Raw genomic sequence first — 24,866 nt, forward strand, 5'->3', positions numbered from 1 at the left:
GAAACCTGATTTTGAAATACTCTAGGGGCATTGAAATTTTTCCACGTGTATGAGATCCACAATGTTAGATTTTGACACCAGACCATGGTAGTCATGCATCTAATGGTAGTAACCTTTATTAGCTGAACATAGTGTCATTGCCAAAATTTACCTGCATTTGGCTCTTCTATGCAGAAATGGTTAAGTGAGGCCAATTATAATCCCATCCTGTGCCACAGAACTTATTTTTAAATGTTACTTGCCTTTTGATTAAATTTCCACATGCCTCGGAATGTATACCTTCTTTCCCCTACTCTGCTACCATACAGCTCCTTACTCCCTGCCCCTCTGAATCACCTTCAGAGTGATTTTAAGCAGTGCTCTAAAAAGACACACACTTCATTTACGCTTTCCATTTAACAAATTTAGTAAGTAATTACTTGCTGGATTTGTAGGTCCTTTGTTACAGATTGTCAAGACAAAAAAACAAAACACCTTTTTTATTTACAAAGAGATTTTTCTTATTGTCTCATTATGAAGCAAACCCATATACTGATGTACGCCGAAGATACTGGAACGCCTATATGCTCTTCTACCAAAGGGTGTCTGATCAGAACTCCCCTGTGTTACCAAAGAAAAGTCGAGTCAGCGTTGTGCGGCAGGAAGCTGAGGACCTCTCTCTGTGAGTTTCTCCTCTGTGTAATTTGCTGTGTGATTGCAGTAGGTGATACCGTGATCTTCAGAGTATGCTGTTTGGGATTTAAGGGTAATTAACTAAGCTAGAGAGAAATTCTAAAAAGAAAATAAGTAAATCCCTCTACCTTTTTTCTTGCTGCTACCTGGTCATTATTTCCTTGGCAAGAAGTTATTTTGTTTTCAGAAACATGCATAGAAATTATTTCATTCTAGAATTGAGATTTTTTTAAAAATCTCATTTATTGAGTACACTTTATGTCCAGAGCATAGTTTTGGGTTGGCCAAAAAGTGCCTTCAGTTTTTAAGTAAAAATAAAAGACACATTTTTTATTTTCACCAAGAACTTTATTGAATAATGTATTCACCCTTTTGTTCCACTGTCTTCTGCCATTTTTCAGGCAAATTCATAATTCCATCTTTCCAAAACTTTTTATCTTTTTGAGAAAAGAACTGTTCCAGGTGTCTTTTACAGTCTTCCAGGGAATTGATATTTTTTCCATTAAGAGAATTTTGTAAAGACCGAAATAAATGGAAATCCAAAGGTGCAAAGTCTGGTGAATACGGCGGATGAGTCAAAACTTCCCAGCCAAGCTGTAACAGTTTTTGCCTGGTCATCAAAGAAACATGCAGTCTTGTGTTATCGTGATGGAAGATTATGCGTTTTATGTTGGCTAATTCTGGATGCTTTTTGTCGAGTGCTGCTTTTAGTTGGTCTAATTGGGAGCAGTATTTGTTGGAATTAATCGTTTGGTTTTCCTGAAGGAGCTCATAATAGAGGACTCTCTTCCAATCCCATCATATACACAACATCACCTTCTTTGGATGAAGACCATCCTTTAGTGTGGTTGGTGGTGGTTCATTTCGCTTGCCCCGGGATCTCTTCCGTTCCACATTATTGTACAGTATCCACTTTTCATCACCCATCACAATTTGTTTCAAAAACGTAACGTTTTCATTACGTTTAAGTAGAGAATCGCATGTGGAAATATGGTCAAGAAGGTTTTTTTTCACTTAACTTACGTGGAACCCAAACATCAAAGCAATTCACATAACCCAGCTGGTGCAAATGATTTTCAACGCTTGATTTGGATATTTTGAGCATGTCGGCTATCTCCCGCGCAGTAGAATGTTGATTGTTCTCAGTTAATGTCTCGATTGGATTGCTGTCAACTTCAGCTGGTCTCCGCAACCGTGGAGCATCGTCCAGCGAGAAATTTCCAGCATGAAACTTCGCAAACCACTTTTGACATGTTCGATCAGTCACAGCACCTTCTCCATACACTGCACACATCTTTTTTTTGCATTTCAGTTGCTTTTTTTACATTTCTTGAAATAATAAAGCATAATTTGCCAAAAATGTTGCTTTTTTCTTCCATCTTCAATATTAAAATGGCTACACAAAAATTTTCACCAATTTTGATAAGTCTTTTTTTAATGCACTCTGATCTGACAGCTGTCACATACAGTCTAATAAAATTGTTCTGAATGAAATTAAAGACAACCAAGTGCTACTAGAGCCATCTTATGGAAAAAAAACGAACCAACCTTTTGGCCAACCCAATAAGTACTATACCAGCACTGTCTGAAAAGTTTTTTTAAAGGTCCTGTTTTCTGTGAATTTGCATTTTAATACATTAGATCAGGAAAGTATACAGTTTAAGTCTAATACCTTGTTTATGTTAAGTTTATCCGGTTGTAGCAAACTACTAAAACAATAGCTGTTTTATTCTAGACAAACACTTTTCTGATTCCATCTCTTAGGTCAGCACCATCTTCACCAGAAATTTCACCTCAGTCATCTCCTCGGCCCCATAGGCCTAACAATGACCGGCTCTCTATTCTAACCAAGCTGGTTAAAAAGGGTGAGAAGAAAGGACTCTTTGTGGAAAAGATGCCTGTTCGCATATACCAGGTAAGAACTGTATAAAAAGTTCTAAGGGGGCTTCCCTGGTGTTGCAGTGGTTGAGGGTCTGCCTGCCGATGCAGGGGACACGGGTTCGTGCCCCGGTCTGGGAAGATCCCACATGCCGCGGAGCGGCTGGGCCTGTGAGCCATGGCCGCTGAGCCTGTGCGTCCGGAGCCTGTGCTCCGCAATGGGAGAGGCCACAACAGTGAGAGGCCCGTGTACCGCAAAAAAAAAGTTCTAAGGGATAAAATCCAGATAAATGTCAAAATCTATCTCGTGGGTCCAGAACTACTCCTGCCAGCCTTCTTGTGGACGTAGTTGTACCTCTAGCGCCACGTCTTCTGACCCACCTTGTCGCAGAGGTGGCAACAGACTCAAGATTGGCCAGGGCTGTCACTGACCTGCTGTGTGATGCCCCACATAAACAAGGGGGAGGGGGCTTCCCTGGTGGCACAGTGGTTGAGAATCTGCCTGCTAATGCAGGGGACACGGGTTCGAGCCCTGGTCTGGGAGGATCCCACATGCCGCGGAGCAACTAGGCCCGTGAGCCACAACTGCTGAGCCTGCGCGTCTGGAGCCTGCGCTCTGCAACAAGAGAGGCCGCGATAGTGAGAGGCCCGCGCACCGCGATGAAGAGTGGCCCCCGCTTGCCACAACTAGAGAAAGCCCTCACACAGAAATGAAGACCCAACACAGCAAAAATAAATTAATTAATTAATAAACTCCTACCCCCAACATCTTAAAAAAAAAAAAAAGAGGGAGGGAGTGGGCAGTGCAGAAACATATTGCTGAAATTAATTTATTGAATCTGGAGAGAAAAATAAGTTAAGGTTCATAACCTTTGGGTAAAACTAATATAACAGTGATGACTGTTAGTTATTGAATACCTGCTCTGTTCTACATGCTTAAACAAATCCCTAATTCTTAAAACACTCTCGTGGAGTACCAGGTTTTATTCCCATTTTTCAGATGAAAAGGAGAAAAGGCTTAGAAAAGAGAAATGATCTGCCAATGTCACAGAGCCAGGATTTAAATTCAGACTGTCCAGCTGCCCAGTCCAGACTTTATACACTAAGTAATCAAAAGCTAAGTAGCCAGAATCAAAAGATTTAAGAAAAATATGGAATCTTTGATTGAGAGAGAGAGAGAGAGAGAGAGAGAATTGAGCATCTGATACACAGAGAGCATGGGGTTGGTTGTACTTGGGAAAGCTCTCATTGTCCCTTTCCACTCAGATTAACAGGTTAGAATTCAGTTGTTCTTCACATGGTGGTCTTTCTGAATTTCCCAGAAGAATTTGGTTTAATGAATCATAATTCACCTTTTTACAACTTCTTATCTTTTTAAATTTATTTATTTATTTATTTTTGGCTGTGTTGGGTCTTCGCTTCTGTGCGGGGGCTTCCTCTAGTTGCGGCAAGCGGGGGCCACTCTTCATCACGGTGCGCGGGCCTCCCACCATCGCGGCCTCTCCCGCTGCGGAGCACAGGCTCCAGACGCGCAGGCTCAGTAACCGTGGCTCAGGGGCCCAGTCGCTCCGCGGCATGTGGGATCCTCCCAGACCAGGGCTCGAACCCATGTCCCCTGCACTGGCAGGCAGACCCTCAACCACTGCGCCACCAGGGAAGCCCACAACTTCTTATCTTTGAAAGGAAGTTTTTCCTCTCTCCTTTTTAAAAATTTGAAGGCTTGAGAGAAGTGTTTTTATGAACCCATTTTACCTAACATATCAGTAAAAATGTCTTCTCCATACTGAATAATTTACCCTGTTTCTTAAAAATAATTACCAATTTTCTTTTATAGATGGTGAGAGATGAAAACCTCAAGTTTATGAAGAATAGAGATGTGTACAGTAGTGATTATTTCAGTTTTGTTTTGTCTTTAGCATCATTGAATGCTGTAAGTACTAGTTGGATTGTTACTAAACAAATTAGAAAGGATCATAGTTAAATATCTTTCCCCTAAAGCATTCAGTGACTCACCGTCACTCTCACTTGTTAGCATTTAGATTAAATGCCAAAAAAAATTCCCACAAATGTGTCACTTAATGGGTGATATTAAAATACAGGCAGTATTCAGAATATATAATACAGATTGTGAATGAATGTGGGTTTCTACTTACTGGCTTTTTTAAGTGCTCTTGTTATATTTTATAAAAAATTTAAGAGTAGCCATAGGTGATGTAAACGGATATTGGGCTATGAGGAGATTAATTATTCCCAATTCGTAATCAGATGTTACCAGACTCAAGATCAGCTTCTAAGTGCTTCTTTTTCTTGAGCACCGTGATCACAGTTTGCCAGTAAGGGGAAGACTTTCTTAGTCTGTTGGTAGCTTAATTAACACGCTGTGGTCTAAAGGCTCTATTTTGAGAAGGCTTCATAAAAGAAATGAAGGAGATATCTTTTCTTAATCTTTTTAAAATTTAACTGCAACATTTTCTATTATGAACTGGCTGGATCTTTCTTACTAGTATTTAACTTTATTTTATATGTATCTCATTATTCAGTCCATAACAATGCATAATAATCTATAAAACTTCTGTGAAAAATAGCCTGTCTTTTTTCTCTCTCTCTTGTAGACTAAATTAAAGCATCCGTACTATCCTTGCATGGCAAAGGTGAGCTTACAGCTTGCCATTCAGTTCCTTTTTCAAACTTATCTACGGACAAAGAAAAAACTCAGGTAAGAGGTGACACATTTTGATAGTCTATTGTGACAAAAGGCATTAATTAAATTAAAGTTGAATTTATAAATTCAAACACTTAAAATTAAATTCAAAACATTGTTTTAGGTAGTTGAAGGCAACTACCTAATACACCCAGATGATTAAAATATGGGTTCCTATTTTTAAGGTATTTCTAATTCAGTAGGAAAGATGGATAAAACAGAAAAAGAACTGTGGTGTAAATGCTATATATCTTTAGAAATTGGGAAAAGTCATATCCAGATATGGGGCTTGAACTGAGACTATCCATGTTAGTCCAGCAGTCATTGAGTACATAACTTATCCTCCACCCCGCCCCCCAAAAAAAAATTTTTTTTAAATAAAAAAAAATGAGCAACACTCCATGGAGTTATTTGCTGGCTGTCTAACATCGCTGTCTTTGCTTTTTTAAAGGGTTGACACTGAAGAATGGATTGCCACTATTGAAGCATTACTTTCAAAAAGTTTTGATGCTTGTCAGTGGCTGGTTGAATATTTTATTAGTTCTGAAGGACGAGAATTGATAAAGTAAGTGTCAGTCAGTATCTTTCAGTTAAAAGAAATGTGTGTCTCTTCCAGTGATTTAGAGCTGAAGCTTCTCGTAACTCTTTTTATTTCAACTTGAAATTCTTTTTCTGGTTGGAATCAATTCTAAGCAGGTAACCAGGCACTCACAGGCAACGGCTGTTGCTCAGGGGATTCCAAAATACAAATCTCTTCCCTCGGACTCACAGTCTGGTGGCAGGTAAAGATCAGCCATCCTGGGTTATACAGTAAGACCACAATATTGCTAATGTGTTTGGATCCTGGCTAAAATATTATTTTTCAAAAAGTTTTTGATAGCATGATAGTGTGGCAAATATACCACGATCGTATTTACCTACATATCTATAATACAAAAGTAATTGGATTTTTCAAGAAGGTCCGATCACTGTGAATGTTTACACCTTGCTCCTTATTCTCTTATCCTCGGAGAGTTCAGCATCGATGTGGGGGACTCAGCGAGCACCTTGATCTGTCAGTGGCCAGGCTGCTTTATCCCCAGTGGCCGCTCCCCTCCCTCTGCCGCAGCTTGCCCCACGCCTCTCGGGCGTGCCGAGCGGGCTCACCCGCTGCTAGCCAGTGGCCTTGCCTCAGCCTTCACCCCAGCACAGGTGAAGCCCCCCGCCCCGCCCCAAGCTGCACACCAACCAGTCTGTTCCCATCTTCTCCTTTCCTCCCGATATAATGGAGGAAGCATCCTCTCTCCTCTCAAAGTGAATCTCTCTACATGAGCAAAGCTTCTCAAGGAAGTTGGCGTCTTTACCTTCCAGAGTTTTCTATTGGGTCACTTCTGTCATCATGCAAATACGCTCTGGTATCTCTCAACTTAAAACAGACAACAAGGAATTCAGAAATGCAAGTCCCTTCCCACAGGGAGATCCTCGTGCGGCGGCAAGTTAAGATCTAATTGAAACTCCTGGTCCCGTATCCCCTTCATCTTGAGGTCTGAGCTTCAGACATTCATTCACTGGCCTGCTTGGTATCTCCACCTCTGCCTCCTCCAGTGTACCTCATAGAGCAACAAAAGGGTTCTTTTGAAACAAATTAGATTATGTTACTTCTCTGCTTAAAAATTCTTCAGTGGATTCTCACTGCACTTATAATAAAATCCAACATCTTTGCCATAATGTAATACAAAAGGCCTCACTTGAGTGTGGGCTTTGCCTGTGTGTTTCACTTTCCACCTGGCATATCATTCACCTGATTGTTGATTCCTTGAACACACGAAGCTTTTTGTCCTGCCTAAAGACCTTTTTGCTAGTTATTCCCTCCATTTGAAAGTCTCCCCTCTACTCTTTGCATAGAAAGCGCCTTCTCATCCATCAGATGGCAAGGGCCACCCAATTTAAAGTAGGTCTGCCCTATTGTTTGCTCTGTCTCCTCCACTAAACTTCAGCTTCCTGACGGGCAGAAGCTACTCCGTTTGGTTCCTTGCATTAAGTGCTCAGGTATTTGTGCATGAATACATGCATACAGTTCATAAAGAGAGAACAGATAAACATTTCTTTGAAGTGTTTTTGCCTGTCCCTTTAGAGTTTGCATTAAAAATAACCTTTCATCCATTTTTCCAGCTTAATTCCAAAATATCTTCCCATTAGGACTCCTGAGTATTGTGTTAAGCAGTAGAACGTCATAGAATCATCATCCATTTGAAAGGAACATGGCAAAATATTTAGTTTACCATCAAGCAGGCTCGCTCTTAAATATCTCCAGAGAAACTCAGTAACTTCCTTTGTTTTTTTTTTGTTTTTTTTTTGTTTTTGCGGTACGTGGGCCTCTCACTGTTGTGGCCTCTCCCGTTGCGGAGCACAGGCTCCGGACGCATGGGCTCAGCGGCCATGGCTCACGGGCCTAGCCGCTCTGCGGCATGTGGGATCTTCCCGGACCGGGGCACGAACCTGTGTCCCCTACATCGGCAGGCGGATTCTCAACCACTGCACCACCAGGGAAGCCCTGTTTTTGTTTTTTTTTTAACATCTTTATTGGAGTATAATTGCTTTACAATGGCATGTTAGTTTCTGCTCTACAACAAAGTGAATCAGCTATACATATGTTCCCATATCTCTTCCCTCTTGCATCTCCCTCCTTCCCACCCTCCCTATCCCACCCCTCTAGGTGGTCACAAACCACCTAGCTGATCTCCCTGTGCTATGCGGCTACTTCCCACTAGCTATCTATTTTACGTTTGGTAGTGTATATATGTCCATGCCACTCTCTCACTTTGTCACAGCTTACCCTTCCCCCTCCCCATATCCTCAAGTCCATGCTCTAGTAGGTCTGTGTCTTTATTCCTGTCTTACCCCTACGTTCTTCATGACCTTTTTTTTTTTTCTTAGATTCCATATATATGTGTTAGCATACAGTATTTGTTTTTCTCTTTCTGACTTACTTCACTCTGCATGACAGACTCTAGGTCCATCCACGTCACTACAAATAACTCAATTTCGTATTTGTGGCTGAGTAATATTCCATTGTACATATGTGCCACATCTTCTCTGTCCATTGGACACTTAGGTTGCTTCCATGTCCTGGCTATTGTACATAGAGCTTCAATGAAAATATTTGCAAATAAAGTAACTGACAAAGGATTAATCTCCAAAATTTACAAGCAGCTCATGCAGCTCAATAACAAAAAAACAAACAACCCAATCCAAAAATGGGCAGAAGACCTAAATAGACATTTCTCCAAAGAAGATATCCAGATTGCCAACAAACACATGAAAGAATGCTCAACATCATTAATCATTAGAGAAATGCAAATCAAAACTACCATGACATATCATCTCACACCGGTCAGAATGGCCATCATGAAAAAATCTAGAAACAATAAATGCTGGAGAGGGTGTGGAGAAAAGGGCACCATCTTGCACTGTTGGTGGGAATGTAAATTGATACAGCCACTATGGAGAGCAGTATGGAGGTTCCTTAAAAAACTACAAATAGAACTACCATATGACCCAGCAATCCCACTACTGGACATATACCCTGAGAAAACCATAATTCAAAAAGAGTCATGTACCAAAATGTTCATTGCAGCTCTATTTACAGTAACTTCCTTTGGTAGTATGAGTTGGTTTCTTTGAATTCCTAATGGTAAAGAATCTAGTGAATTACCTAACCTAAATGTTCCTGGTAAAGTTTATTATATTTTGTGTCTTTCTTTATAAAGCCCAGTTACTCATCATTATCGAATTAATATTCTCCTTTCTCTAATTACTTATTTCTTTAGAACTTTTAAGATAGCTTAAGTTGTCGTCGTTACAACTAAAAAGTAAACATACACTGTACTAATACCTCAGTAACTGTGCATGTGAAGAGGCTGTTGTCTCTCAGATTAGCCCCTCTGTAGTCCTTTCAGGGGACAATTTTTAAATGTAATTATAAGTGTAAAAAATTAAATTAGCAAATAATGCTTGCAAATTGATCTAAAGCAATTAAAACTACTAACATGAAGGGTACTTTACATCTTAAAATTTTTTTTTATATTGTGGAAATTTTTAAACATACTCTAAAGTCGACAGAATAACGAACCCTCTCCTGTACCCATCCCCAGCTTGAGTTGTCAGCATTTGGCCAGTCTTGTTTGCTTATCCCAATTCCCACACACGCTCACATGCATACTTTTCTTTTATCCTCTGAAATATTTTAAAGTAAATTTCAGACATCATATAATTTCACTATAAATTTTTCAGCATGTATCTCTAACAGGTTAAGTTTAAAAAAAAAAACAGTAAGTGCTTTACCATCATCACTCTAAACAAAAATGATAGTAATTCCTTCCTATCATCCTGTACCCAGTCCATGTTCAGATTTCCCCAGATGTCTCAAAAGTGTTATTTTACCATTGAATTTGTACAAATCAGGCTCCAAATGAGCTCCATTTGGTCTCCATTTGGTTTGTATGTTTCTTAAGGTTCTTTTAATCTGTAATTGTTCCGTTTCCCCACCACCTTTTCTGTCATGCCATTTAACTGGCGTGAGACAGGTCATTAGTCCTGTAGAAGTGCCCATATTCTGGGTTTGCATTCTCACGATGCTTCCTAATGTCTGTGATAGGAAATGTGGAGCACCCCCTGTAGATATTCTTTCCAGAAGAATTGTACCTAAATCTGATCAGACATCTAGAGCTAAATATTGCAAGAGTACTTGTTATCTTTTAAACGTGCCTGGAGTTGCCACTTAGAATCTTAGTGGATGTTGAACAGGGCCTTGTGTCAGGTTCACATTAGGTAGCTAATGCTGAGCATTGACAGTTACGTGCAATGAGCAGAAGTGAAGTGGCTTCAGAAAACTCCACTGTCATCTTCCTGTGGGGAGAAGGAGGGCAGGGCTGTCAGCAAATGCTGCCCTCAGACAGGGACCAGAGCAGCTTTCACTGCTGTGACCTGAAAGAATGCCTCAGGACAGCTTTGCCTTGGGTCATCAAAATTCTGTTATATTAAATCTTGCTCATGGAACAATGAGACTTTTCTGTTAAGAGATATTAGAAACGATAGGTAAGTTTTCACTGTGCTGATTATAACATGGGTTGTCATGTCAGGGTGTGTGTGTGAAACAGAGAAAGAAAAGCTGACTGTGGGGAAGCATGCAGTTACCTAGTTGCTCTCAGGTAGTTACCACCACTGCCCGGCGCCAGGGAGCAGGTGTTTCTGCCTGACCGTGCCCTCCGCCACATCTGAGGCTGCTGCCTCTACCGCCCTGGTGGTGTGGAGGATTGGATTGGGTCATGCCTTTGCAGCGGGCAGTGTAGTATCCCAGTGTAACACTGGGTGTGCCAAATATGATGGACGTGGCTGATAAACCTTAAAACTGCTGTCATCGTCATCATCATCATCATCATAGAAGAAGAAGAAAGGAAGGAAGCAGGACCTTTTCAGCCTCACATGCTTCTGGGAGGACTGAGTAATAAGTAAACGTTGGGAGGGAAGAGGAGAGGAAAGTGAAAGGATGGAAACACCAGGTGCACAGGGGGATTGGGAGGTGCTGTGTTGACTCAGAACTTTGAACTTGTGTCTTATTCTGAGACATTGAAGGGGTGCCAGGGAGAACTACTCCTGAGTGAACAGAACTTATAAAATTTTAGGTTCTTTGCTTGTATATCTCTTGAAGTCTGAATTTACATTTATACAGATACTCATCTTAGGGGAAGAAAGGAAGAAGAAACAGGAAAAAATCCACTTTCTGTGTTCAAGGGTCTTGTTTTCCTTTTTCTCCTCCTTCCTCCCTCACAAGGGCCTGTGTGTGCTGACGCTCTCAGGAGACTTGAACTGACATCCTCGAGTAATTTTTTTCTTGGACAGTAGGTGGGACCATGTTGGGAAGGTTGGGTTATAGAAATCTATCTTGCTTTTTCACACCACGTTTCTCTCTATGTTAGGATTTTCTTGTTGGAGTGCAATGTGAGAGAAGTACGTGTCGCTGTGGCCACCATCCTGGAGAAAACCCTAGACAGTGCCTTGCTTTATCAGGATAAGGTCAGTCTTGTTTTCTAAATGTTATTTACACATTCTGTTTTTACCAAATGTTTTGAAGTGCACATAATAAGAGAGAAAGCCTAGGATTAGAGTCTGGTAATTATCCACATAAAATACACGTTCTGTGCACTGACTTCCTGATAAATGCCAGGCTAGAAGGCATTCTGTCCTCCTCTCCTCAGATCCCAGATGTCAGGGTAGGCTAGGAATTCAGATCTGCTTTGGTCTGTGTCAGGATTTTCTGTCTAGAGCACTTCCTTCTCAGAGTCTTCTCTTGAGAGTTTGTGTTCGATCTCTCTGCATTAAGACCAACCTGAGTCTAGAGTCTCTAGTCTAGACCGACAGTCATTTTGAGCCACCCCTGGCTTTGTCTCTTCCCTCCTAAGTTATTTTCATGATCCGAACCTTCATCTGGCAGCCAGACCAAATAGTGCCGTCCATCCAGGGGCATTGGCCACAACAGTTCCTTCTTTGATCTCCGTTATTCCCTAATCCTTGTTCCTTTTCCTCTGAATTTCTTCTTCTTCTTAACCATGTTTTCTGTAACATATTTTCTTCTGGTTCACAATGCCACACATGCTAAAACAAACCATGGTATTTATTACCATCCTCAGTCCCCCCAAATTTTAAGTCTTAGGGACATAAATGACATGAGTCTGATTATTCAGTCTGTTATGAAGTCCTAGCAAATACAGCAGTTACTTCCCAAGTTTGCTGTTTCAAACAGCTGACACTACATGGAAAACTTTGAAAAATGTTGTTTTGAGAACGAATTGGCTCCTTATAAACTCCTTATAAATTGGCTGGAGGCAGTGTCTCAACGAACTGAAGGCAAATTCTAGGAATTGCTGCTTCAGATTCAGATGTTGGCTTTACTGTTCAATCCTTTAAAGAGGCCCTTGATCCACACCCAGTGCCTGGCACCCAGGCACTTAGTTCCTTCAGCAGTCCTGAGCCGGGGTGCACCGTTAGACCAGACATGCTCAGGAGCTCCGCTCAATCCAGGATGGAGAAGGAGGTCAAATACACTCTTCAGGGAGGACCTAGAGGAAGACTGTCTCTCTCAGTTCCAGGGATCCTAAGGAAGTGGAGGTTTACTCTAAGGCATTGGCTTTCGATCAGCTTAAACAGCAGAACCATTTTTGGCAAAACCTTACCTGGTTGCAGAATATTTAAAAATAAGTCATTGGGAGCAGCCTAGGACAGTTTGGATACCGTTGCCCTGAAGTACCCCTGTGGAAGTTTTCTGATATTTAACATAAGGACCTTCTTACTCTCCTCCTTCCTCCCATGTACAAACCCGGACAAAGGATAAAGGCAGACTTAGTGTAGTCTCCCTACAGATGGGGTCAGGCCATAGAGCATCATCCCACCAACCTCTAAAGGCAGGGCTGCAGTGGGGAGAAAGAGAAGGGAGTGGTGGAGGACATAAACCATTTGCCTCAGTAAATTCTACTTGATATCCAGCTGATGTATTTTATGTCTAATTTTACCCCATAATGGAAATGGTACCTCTTGCTACCCACTTTATATTGTAAAGTACTTTGAAATGAAGTGCTACATAAACGGTAGATTTTACTGTATATAACGAGTGTGACAGGATGGATGGGAATATTTCGCAAGTCTGTGAGAACCATCTCTAGAGGAAATGAACTGATAAAGAGTAGTAAGGCTGGTCTTAATTCTCAGATCACACATGAATTTCTAGGGACTTGTCCAAAAACAGTTGGGGTGGGAGGGAAAGAAGAAGCAATGTGATGACCAAAATGGTTTCTAAACAAATAAAATGTTTTTCAAAGCTTTCCATGAGGCGTCAGCGGGCTTTCAAGTAAGTTCACAGTTGAGTCGATATTACCGTTGTCATTCTGTCAGGCTGTTGCTCTCCATTTGCTCCATTGGCTTGATTTCTAGCCCCTATGCCTGTGTCTGTGTTTTTTATTCTTTGCATCTGTGATTATGTGAAGAAGTAGCATAGTGGAGGGAGGGATTCAGAAATATGTTACCTCTAAACCCCCAGCCTTTTAAGAGACAGAAAGAAATGGGCTCTGCAGAAAATGTGACGATTAGGCAGTAGAACCGTGCCCTTGAGTTTGAAAGCTAGGAAACAAAACTAGGCTTTTCTTTTAATTATTTCTACAGTTCCACCAGTCTTCCCTGGAAGATCAAATTGATAATTCTGTTTTTGCTCTCCAAAGCATAAATCCATCTGAATCTGAGACTGGATTGTATCAATGAGACTTTCCTTTTGTTCTTATGGTGATTTACTTCAGATTAATCCTGTTACAAATGTCTGTCTTATACTCTTTTTCTTTATGTAATTTCATCTTTCCTCTAATCAGTTAAAGAGCCTTCATCAGTTACTGGAGGTACTACTTGCTCTGTTGGATAAAGATGTTCCTGAAAATTGTAAAAACTGTGCTCAGTACTTTTTCCTGTTCAACACTTTTGTACAAAAGGTAAATGATTTTTTCCCTAATATAGCAGATTGATAGTCTAAAGGAATTTTATATGTGCAAAAAATTCAGACTGGTCAATATAGGATTTATATGATATGGTTTTATGAGTGTTTCTTCTTAAAAATCTTAATTCGTGCAATTATATTACTTGCAAGAATTCCAGTGTACGTAGGGATCGTTACTTACTGTTGGAGTAGAAGTCTGCATTGAAACTGGGGGCCATTGTGCAGCACCGCAGGGCTGTTAGATTTTTAACAAGTACTTTCTCTATGTAAATTATACCATTTAAAAACTTACTGACCCCTGAAAACTTCTCATTTAACTGTATTTTTGGAATAGATCTCTGTCTGGATAGGAATATAATTTGTCATTCTCAATATCTCGTGACAGCAAGGAATTAGGGCCGGAGATCTTCTTCTGAAGCATTCAGCTCTGCGACACATGATCAGCTTTCTCCTGGGGGCCAACCGGCAGAACAGTCAGGTAATGCCTACTTTGATATATCCCAGCGAAGTGGCCACAGTTTTGGAAGCCGCAGTGTTTCTCTTTGTAGGGAATAAATATTAATTTCATCAGAGTCCAGGTATAAGTACTGCATAGCCTTTAAAATTCTTTGGAGTTCAGTTATTTTTACAGCCTCCTCATAGAATTTATTCTAAATGCTGTAACCAATGGGAATGACTAACTAGGATATCACTCAAAATGCAAAGTGCTGAGTGACCTAGGAGGAAAGATGGGTTCTGCCTGGGGGATTCGAAAGCATTCAAGAAATAGTGGCATTGGGTCCTCCACTTGCTCTCTGGGGCTGTGAGCAGGCTGTGTTGGCGGACGTGCTTACACGGGATGCTGGTCACAGGCCAGGATTCAGATGTGAAGTTGAACCATTACACGCTGAACGATGTTGCTGCAGATGTAATACTCATATTCAGAAAATGAAAGGGAAGTGGTTTTGTGATAGTAGGGTCAGATATATCAAAAAATGAGTCTCCTGTTTGGAGTTCCTATATTGGTGTGTTTCTCCAATCATTGTATTTCTTCTGTTTGATAGATTTAAAATACACAAAATGTGAACATGCTGTAATGATAAATACTGTTTATGGAACTGGTTACTTTTCATGCTGTACCTCTGAAACTCACAATTCAGTAAAACAGGCAGTTTCCTCCCCATTCTCAGGCAAGAATTACAGCTCAGAAGAGTTGTGACTTGTGACAACCTTGACAAGGCCACAGGGCTAAAGCTCTGGTTTCCCCTGTGTGTGATGCATTGCCTAGGGAAGCTTTCCTTTCTTTATTCAGGGAGACAGACTTGCTACTTAGGCCTCCTCTCAGCTTCCTCTCACACCACCTTGCCGCTGTGACTCTAGTGTTAAAGAAACAAATGCTGACATGCTCTGTGTGTTGATGTTGTGTTGAGATTTACAGTATCTGTTTTTCACTTCGAGCTTTTCCTTATCAGGGACTGCACTGACACTGGCGATTGATTTAAATTCATTGTAATTTAAATAAGATTTAATTAATGGTGTTACGTTGTATGATTAATATTGTTTTGCATTTATGGAGCACACGAGTTTGAAAACATTCTACCTTTCATGTTTCATTTGGTCCTCACAACCACGAAGTGGGCGGAACAGGTAGGTTATCTCTGTCTTTACACAAAGAAGTCAGGTAGAGAACTCGCCCACATCCGTGTGGTGCAGCAAGTGGCAGAGGAGAGCCAGGCCTGCAGACCTCCAGCCTCACAGGCTTTCCCCACTATACTGGGTGTAGGAAAATTACCTGGCACAGGGTGAGCTCTCAGTACCTGAATTGAATACATAAATGGATTTGTTTTAGAATACGAGTTAATATACATCTACGTTAAGCCACTCTTAAGCTGGCTTAAAACCCATGACTTTTTTGGACTTTGACCTGTCCTACTGTCACACATTGAGAAAGAATGTGGCTCAAAGTATCAGGAACCCGCACACACCCTTCTAACCAGAGCACTAACATCCACTTTATTTTCTCTGACAACAGATACGTCGATGGAGTTCGGCACAAGCACGAGAATTTGGGAACCTTCACAACACAGTGGCATTGCTTATCTTGCACTCAGATGTCTCTTCCCAAAGAAACGTTGGTAAGCTTTAACCTGTCTTTAATACATCAGGAAAACAGAGAGATGGTGAGTTTGTCAGTAACACGTGTAACATGTGGAGAGTAACAACGTTGGCAGTTAAATGGGTGTTACTTGATTCTCATTTGGCTAATTGAGGAACACTTAAAGTTTTTTGTTTCAGTCCACGTTAAACTTCACCTTATTTTACTAGTTTTTCACGAGAGCAAGCCAGTCATTTCTTTGGGGTGGGACATAGAAGTATTTACCAACACACTAGGGTTAAAGGTACGTTTCTGCACTGCTTCTAGGCCTTGTCATGACAGCAACGGTAACAGTGATAATACAGGAAAGCAGCTGAGAAGTAGTCAGTGTTTACTGTGTGCTGTGCCTTTCCATGGGGCTCGCAGTTTGTTGTGTTGAATCCTCTCAGCAAACCTGTGAGGGCAGTTCCCCTCCTGTGTGTGCAGAAGCTGAGATAGGGAGAGGTCTAGTAGCCCCTGAAAGTCTCACCGCTAGTCAGGGGCGTGGCAGCCAGTGTGGAATGCAAGCCTCTGACCTCGGAGCCTGTGGTAGGGTTTTCATGTCATCTGACCAGGAAACTAGATAAAAAGCACAGGGCATCCCTCTGATCTGGAAATGCCGTTGGCTGTCTGAAGGGACGTGGGAGAGCATTCAGACGGTCGTGAGCTAGAGTATGCTTCCTAAACTCTGACTCGCCCATCTACAGAGGCAAAGCTACTGCGTTCATGAGTGAGAAAGGTTTGCAAAAGAAAATGAGAGTGAGAGTCCTTGCTTTTCTAGCATGTGGGGTAACCCCTTCCACGTGAGTTGATTCTGCACAGCACAGGTGGTATTGGCCATTGAGCAACAGAAGTGCCTTGTCCAGGGTCTCTTCAGAGGCACTTTGGGCTTTTTTTTTTTTTCCATGCACTTTGTATATTTTAACTTCTTTGGAAGATTGTCTTGGGTGGAATCACCAGGAGTCTAGAGGTCTTACACCTACATCCTGGGCATACATTGAAAGAGAGGGGTAAGTGTTTTCTCCCATCTCATGTCTGTGAGGGAACAGTTGTAGGTGCTCAGCGGTTGCATGTCTGAATCTTGAGGGGATCGCTTTGCCTTGTAGAGTCGATCTCATGTGATAATATCCAGTAAAGTGGGTTTTTCTTTGGTCCCCTAAAGCTCCGGGTGCGTTTAAACAACGGCCGCCTATTAGCATTGCCCCCTCGAGTCCCCTGCTGCCCCTCCACGAGGAAGTCGAAGCCCTGTTGTTCCTGTCCGAAGGGAAACCTTACCTGTTAGAGGTATGTACTTAATTCTGCTAAAGCCACTTTCTTTTTGTTTTAGCTGTTTTCTTCTTTTTGAGGAAAAATGCCTTTTGTTATAAGTTGTATTTTGTATGTTGCTCTGATGAAGGGGAGTATTGTTAAGAGAAGTGATTATTTCAAATAATTTTATTTCCTGTATGTGTGTCAGGAAGAAATAAGGACTAAATATTCTTAGTCCTGTCTGCAGCTAAGAACTGGGCCTCAAGATCCAGCCCAGCTAATTACCCCTCCAGGTCCCAGCAGCTAGGTACATGGCACCTCCCCAGTCACGGCCATTCAGTTTATTATTGGAGAGTTTATTCCCAGTCTCTTGTATGTGTCCCTGGTCCTGGAACACTACAGCTCTGAAGCACATGGGTTTTTCAACCTCAGGAGTATGGAAGTGGGCTGCTCACAACCCCCATTGTGGCCCATCCACAATGAGTCCCTTTCCCTTCCACCCAGAGCTACCCCCTCTTGAGAACGTAATCTTCCAGTCCTTCTTCCATTACTTGATTTACATATATATGACTGTGAACATAATCATACTGGTTTTTAGTTACATCAACAGTGCTGTGCTATATATCTCCTTTTTTTTTTTTAAGCTTAATATTGTGTATTTTTTGGATCTATCGGTGGTTATTTTAATGGGGGAGGAGGAGATTTACCTTTAAAAATCTGATGAAGGTGACTCCCGAGAGAAAGGTGCACATTTGCACAACTTGTGTTAACTCTCAGACAGACTCAGACTGTTTTGAGGCAATGTTGGTGATCGTAAATCTGAGCAGATTTCAGTGAAGGTCAGAAGCAGCGTATCAACAGTAACCTGTGACAGCAGAAAGGCTCACTCCTCTTCTGCCCTCTCGCTAGGTGATGTTTGCTCTGCGAGAGCTGACAGGCTCACTGCTGGCGCTCATTGAGATGGTGGTGTACTGCTGTTTCTGTAACGAGCATTTCTCCTTCACCATGCTGCATTTCATTAAGGTAGGACCTCAGGAAACCCGGTGATAGCCTGAGAGCCTGTGGGTGAGACACTAGGAAAGCATTCCTTTGGTTCCCAGGCACTATGTTTCTTTTAATAATCTTAATTGTTTTTCCTAATCATAAAAATAGTATATACTTCCTGGGTTTTTTTTTAAATGAAGAATAAAAAAGAACTCAAAATCTGACCATTTATAATATTCTCATACATTTCCCTTTTATTTTCTATGCATGTATTTTAACATAATTGGGATTTTATTGTCTTTATGATTTTGTGTCCTTTTTTTCACTTGACATTTATAAGTATTTTCCATATCATTAAAAGTTATCTGAGTATATTTCATTCTCTCATGTACCGTAATTTACTTAGCCATTCCCTTCCTAGTGATGCACATTTGCATTGGGTTCAATTCTTAACTATTAAGAATAATATTTTACAGGTAATGATAATGCTGTGGTGACCATTATTGTGTAAAATGATTTTACAGGTTTAGATTATTTCCCCAGGCAGCATCTAAAATATCGAAAGTAGATTGATTTTTGTCACCTTCTGAAATAGTAATGTATGCAGTTCATTTATGAAGCTCTGATCAGTGTGTAGTAATTATTTATGTCGCACTTATTGGATGCCAAGCACTGTTCCAAGAATATTACCTGTTTAACTCACTTAATTCTCAAATCCGTAAGTCCTTTGAGGTAGATATGTTTTTATCACCATTCTGCAATTGAAGAAACTGAGGCACAGGGTCACACAACCAGTAAGTAGCAGAGTGGGAGTTTGAACATCAGCAGGGTGGTTCCAGGGCTGTGCTCTTAACCATATTGTTTACTACCTTGCTGGGGATTATGAGAAAAACCTTTAAGCCTACACCTAGCATTTTTATTTGTTTTTAATCTTTAATTTTTAATTACATGCATGACATATAACTGCATTCTCTTGGTGAAAAACTAAAACGTGCAAACAAGGCCAAAGTCCACCTTGACCACCACCAGCCAGGCTCATCCCCTCTCCACCCTGCCCCACGGATCAGTATTGTCACGTTATGTATGTCTTTCCAGGCCTCATTCACTTACTTAGTACCGTACCTGGCACCTTGCAAGTGCGGTGTTGTAATGCAGTATCCTTTCCTACTACACATATGTATAAGGTTACTAAAATGCACAGGAGTGTGAGTTTTCTGAACCTCGCTTTCTTCACTTAGTGTATCTTGGTAGATTTTTCCACTTCCTACGCTGAATTTTGTTATATATTTCACTCATAGCATGCTGATCTCAGAACGCTCTCATCTGCATTCTCATAGCTACGCCAGCATGTTCAACAAAATAGGATGTGTATAAATGAAATACAAGTATACACTTAGGCTTGTTTAGTGACTGAAAATTATCTCCCTTCCTTTCTGCTTTTTTTCCTGTCTCCTTCCTAATTTCATAGTAAAAGATCAAGGAGGGTTACAGGTGGGAGGACCATAGAGGTTGTTTGTTTCAGTCCCCAGATTTAGCATTTGGGGAACTGAGCTGCAGAGAAGGGAACGACTTGCCCAATATCAGCCAGGAGGTGGTGGAACCAGGGCTGGAATCCAGCACTGTTGGTTGCCACTCCAGTGTGCTTTCCACTGAAGACTTACTGGAATCTTTATGCTTTTAAAAAATATTTCAGAACCAACTAGAAACAGCTCCACCCCATGAGTTAAAGAATACGTTCCAACTGCTTCATGAGATGTTGGTAAGTCATAAATGTTCTAATTCACTTGCATTTAGGTATTTACTAGTCAGCATGTGTTCATGAATAAACACTGTGTGTCCTTGTGTTGCCTTTGCTTTCCTTTGGTCTGTACTCACTGCGTCCTCTTCATGTCAGCCATTTTTCATGCATTACTGACTTAGAAGTGAGCGATAATAAACTGCCTCATAGGCACTTGCAGTTTAGTGAGGGAGCCAGACAAGTACACAGGCGATCACAGTACAGAGAGCAAAGGCCTCACCATGGACAGGAAACTGTGATCAGCTCAGATGTGATCTTGTGTGACCCTGTGACCGGCAGAGGTTAACGGCTGGCTCTACAGTTCACTCGAATCTGAGACACCACTGACTGTGTACCACTGAAGATATCTTCATGAGCCAAAAAACTGAAACGTAATCCACCGTAGGGTACATCCCAATTTCAGAAATATGAAAAGCAGGGGCTAAAATTCAGTTGTAATCAGTGAAATATAGTTTTATTAGAAGCTGAACTTAGAGAGGTGGAGTGAGCTGCCCAAGGCCATTGTTCAGGAAGTGACAGAGCCAGGATCTGAGCCAAGCGACTGGCCCTGGATCCCATGCTCTCCACCAAACCCCTGGTTTGCTCAGTGAATTGTAGAGGTAGAGCTAGAAGGAGTGGGAACTCGTATGGCTTGGGGAAGAAGCCCAAACCAGACCAGGAAAGGCTTCAGGTACCAGTGCGTGTAGACTTTTCCCTGTAGGTCAGTGGTGGCACTCTGGTGGCCAAGTTCCACCTACGTGTCTATTTAAGTTGGCGCAAATTGTCTTGTTTTTTACTTTCTGGATCCCAGCCTGTCTTGAGGAATCAGGTAGTCTGGCCACACTGGCTCCGTTTCCTCCATGCCCCATCACCTAGAACAGCAGCGGCACACCCCCTCGATGAGGCTTGTTTAGTGACTCCCGTTCCCCAGTGTCCTCACCACTCCTCTTGTCTGCCGCGTGGCTCGTGTCTTATCATCTTGGGCTCTGTAGACATTTAAGTTAGCAACTTCTGCCGTCGGTGATGGGAGGGTTTGAAGCAGGAAAGCAATGTGACCTGATTTATTTCTTAGAAAGATTCCTCCGGCAGTTGTCTTGAAGGATGAACTAAAGAAGGAAGCAAGGTTGGAATTGGAAGACCACATAGGAGTCTGTGGCAGTAATCTGAATGTGAAATAACAAGGCTTGTACTAAGGAGAGACAGGAGTAGAGGGAGCAAAGGCCAGAACAGTAGGTGTTTAGAAAGAGAATCAGTAGAATTTGGTGACTGACCGTGAGCCATTGAGAGACTAGCCCAGGGGCTTTTTAAAGAGGGGCGGGGGGGGGGGGGGCCTGGGTTCCCTTTAGGTCCCTTAGGCCTTGGCACAGGGTAGGCATTTAATAAACACTTTTGAATATGGCAGTACCTCATGGGTGCCATTTCTAAGAAGTCTGTCTTTCTGGTCCTTACCGCCTTCTGGTCCTAGTGCTTTTGGAAGATTGTTGCTCCTTGGGGTGGGACTGCGTATTGTTCATCTGCTCAACAGCAGACCCGTTTAGTTTACTGCACCATGCACGGTTCAGTGCCCGGGCATTAGAAGTACAGTGAGAGTAAGATGTAGATCCAGCCCGTTTGGCGTGGCGTAAACCTCCACATCAACTTGCAGAGCATGTGTTACATCAAAACTTCGACACATTTTTTGTAAACCATAAACCTCTTATCCTTGGGATCATGAAATATGCGTCCATATAGCTCACAGAGAACTCTAGATGTTATTGGTAAGAACATGTATTAGAAAATAAGTGTATCTTCAAATACTACTTACGTAATAGTTTTTCATGTTTCGTTTAAAATTTAATATATTGTTGAGAAATACAGCAATGACTTGATATTTGTTTGTATTTGGTTTTGTTATGTTAGAAACTATATAATCTCTTGAATTATTTTGTTTTAAAGGCACCAGTGGCTGTAACACAAGTTCCTTCCTTCATTTACCAGCCTTTGTTTCCTGCTTCTCCCAGGTCATTGAGGATCCCATACAAGTGGAGCGAGTCAAATTTGTGTTTGAGACAGAAAATGGATTACTAGGCAAGTATGGCTGCCTTATGAAGAAGTGTCTGCAGTAAACGTGCAGAGAGCTCATCGTTCCAGCCAGTCTCTCCTCCCTGGGGTCTGCCCCCCACGCTCTGCCTGGCGTGGATCAGTGAGGAAGCCACGAGAAGTCTGGTCAGGGCTGTTAGGCTCCCTCATTCTAGTCAGGAGAATTAGAGCCAGAGGATCTTATCGCCCTGGACACTCTCCTACTTTTAGTAAGACACAGTTTGAGGTCCTTTTACTGGGTCAGGTAAGATTTGGGGGTGCTGTGACTTTCTTCAACAAGCTAAAGTTTGTCCACTTAAGCAAGAAATCATTCATCCCACTCCGTAGCCATTGAGGAGGAAAAAACTAAAACCTTAGACGCAGGATATTGTCAAGCTCATGAAATGTAATTCTTTTTTTTTTTTACCTGTGGTATGAATGCACCCAAATTTCTATTGTCTATTCATAAAAGTTTTTTGACAGAGTTTTCTTTTCCAGAAGGCTAAAGTGGCTTTAATGAGCTATTTCTTAGGAAAAGATTAGTTAAAAATAGTCTTATCCAACTCCCACCATCCACCTGTGTTTCCAGTTAACTTGAGTCATTTTAGATTTTGCTATGTATTAGAGAAGTTTTAGGATCTCTCTTTATTGCAGAAAGGAAATTTATGCTAAAAAGGTTCTGTAGCTACAGCATTCTAGGCCACCCCCTTTGGAATGGTGTACTCTGCTCAGGGCAGTCCCCGGGCTCTCTGGAACTTACAGAGGACACACTGCTCAAGAGCAGGGACCAGGCATTACAGTCATCCCTGGGTACCCGCAGGGCATTGGTTCCAGGACCCACCTTGGATACCAAACCCCACAGACGCTCAAGTTCCAGAGTCCACCCTTCGTATCCACAGTTCTGCATCTGAGTGTTCAACCAACCACAAATTGTGTAGTACTATATGCATTTCTTAAAAAAAATCATATATAAGTGGACCTGCACAGTTCAAACCCATGTTGTTTAAGGATCAGCTGTAATTTATCTCTAAATGCTAAAAGAGAAGAGCAGAAAATACTTGTTGAACTGAACAATTACCATACATATCCATTTATCACAGTTAAAGTATTCTAACCACTCTCTGTCAGGAGTGTGGTGGATGGAGAACTTTGAAGGTCTCTAGGTGAATTGTCAGCCATTATAAATTTTAGTTCCTTTCAGTTCTTGTAAAAGTCAAACTTTCACCACCCTGTGTGTTTCTTGAATACTACTTAGTGTTTCTACCCATTAGAATTTAGGGACTCCTGTTGAGTCAGCACCACCATGTTTTTGTTAAGTTTCTTATCTGCTTATCAAAATAGTTGGTTGTAAATTTTCAGAACAAGAGAGCTGTCATCACTTGGACCCACTTTCAGTTTAGTGCTTTATTGTTAAAATTTCCTCTTCTGTTCCTTCAGCTCTGATGCACCACAGTAATCACGTGGACAGCAGTCGCTGCTACCAGTGTGTCAAATTTCTTGTAACTCTTGCTCAGAAGTAAGTATTGACTCAAAATGCAATGAGGAAATGGTGTTTTAGTTACAAGTCAAATATGACCAGAGGAAAAAAATCTGCCTTGTTTTAGTGCCTAGAAAATCTGACCCAGTCAGGGCATGCTTGCTTGGATGGTACAGACAACTATTCAAATGATCTCCAAGAGATGTGGAGGGGGAGTGTTAAAGGTAACAGATCGTATGTAATCCAAAGGAAAAAAAAAATGCTAAACCACCAGGCTTTATGCAGGAAGGGCAGGAGTCCAAGGCAGATTTAGGGGCCTCGACAACAAAAAGTTGATGAACCTTCACTCAGGAGACCTTTAGTTAACTACCAACTGTGTCAGCTTCTAGGTCCCCACTTTCAAAATTGTCTCTCAAGAGACAAAGTCATATAACAGCTAATTACACTTACGAACCCAGGCACTATGCTAAATACTTCGCCTGTATTCTCATTTAACCTTTTCAACAACTTTATGAGGTTAAGTACTGGTATTAGTCCCATGTCAAAGGTGGTTTAAGTGACATGCCTGCCGTCAGAGCTAGAACTTGATCACAGGCTGACTGACTTCAAGGCAGAGGTTCTTTTTTCTTTTTATTTAATTGTGCTAAAATATACATAACATAAAATTCACCATTTTAGCCATTTTTAGGTGTACAGTTCAGTGGCATTAAATACACTCACATTGTTAGTGCAGCCATCACCACCATCAGTCTCCAGAACTTTTTTCATCTTCCAGAACTGAAACTGTACCCATTAAACAATAACTCTCCATTCCTCCTCCCTCCAGCCCCTGGCAACCGTCGTTCTACTTTTTATCTTCATGAATTTGACTATCGTAGGTACCTCACATAAATGGAATCATAGAGTATTTGTCCTTTTATGACTGGCTTATTTCACTTATCATGATGTCTTCAAGGTGTATCCACATCGTAGCATGTATCAGAATTCCGTTTCTTTTTAAGGCTGAATAATACTCCATAGTATAGATATATGTATACTATATTTTGCTTATCTATTCATCTGTCAGTAGACCCTTGGAAAGCAAAGGTTCTCAATGTTAGAAGGAACCTTAGTGGTTTGCAACTTCAGCTTCCCGATTTAGTACGTTGGCCAACAAAAGATCAGAGTGACTGCATGCTAACCCAAGGTTATTTTTTTTTTAATTGAAGTATAGTTGATTTATAATATTGTGTTAGTTTCAGGTGTACAACAAAGTGATTCAGTTATATATTTTGTTTCAGATTATTTTCCATTATAGATTATTATAAGATATTGAATATAGTTCCCTGTGCTGTACAGTTAATCCTTGTTGCTTATCATCTGTTGTATATATAGTAGTTTGTATGTTAATCCCATACTCCTAATTTATCCTCCCCACCCATGCCTTTCCCCTGGTAACCATAA

General features: G+C 41.3%; 1 protein-coding gene across 5 annotated transcripts in view; it reads left to right on the forward strand.

Moving 5' to 3' along the window:
* The window catches only part of USP24 (ubiquitin specific peptidase 24), a 149,991-nt gene that overhangs the window by 117,018 nt on the left and 8,107 nt on the right, over positions 1 to 24,866 (forward strand). For 4 of the 5 annotated variants that reach the window (XM_030870265.2, XM_060305073.1, XM_070045085.1 and 1 more), the window contains 14 exons: positions 520 to 661; positions 2,437 to 2,587; positions 4,385 to 4,480; positions 5,163 to 5,266; positions 5,703 to 5,816; positions 11,209 to 11,305; positions 13,645 to 13,761; positions 14,152 to 14,244; positions 15,778 to 15,880; positions 17,042 to 17,163; positions 18,037 to 18,150; positions 19,805 to 19,870; positions 21,889 to 21,955; positions 23,384 to 23,462. In XM_030870265.2, coding sequence (XP_030726125.2) covers positions 520 to 661; positions 2,437 to 2,587; positions 4,385 to 4,480; positions 5,163 to 5,266; positions 5,703 to 5,816; positions 11,209 to 11,305; positions 13,645 to 13,761; positions 14,152 to 14,244; positions 15,778 to 15,880; positions 17,042 to 17,163; positions 18,037 to 18,150; positions 19,805 to 19,870; positions 21,889 to 21,955; positions 23,384 to 23,462 — 1,465 coding nt within the window. Of the gene's footprint in view, positions 1 to 519; positions 662 to 2,436; positions 2,588 to 4,384; positions 4,481 to 5,162; positions 5,267 to 5,702; positions 5,817 to 11,208; positions 11,306 to 13,104; positions 13,134 to 13,644; positions 13,762 to 14,151; positions 14,245 to 15,777; positions 15,881 to 17,041; positions 17,164 to 18,036; positions 18,151 to 19,804; positions 19,871 to 21,888; positions 21,956 to 23,383; positions 23,463 to 24,866 lie in introns of those variants that run through there. The other variant, XR_009565233.1, reaches the window with a different exon arrangement.

This window comes from Globicephala melas, chromosome 1, assembly GCF_963455315.2.
Source record: "Globicephala melas chromosome 1, mGloMel1.2, whole genome shotgun sequence".
NCBI classification, from domain to species: Eukaryota; Metazoa; Chordata; class Mammalia; order Artiodactyla; family Delphinidae; genus Globicephala; species Globicephala melas.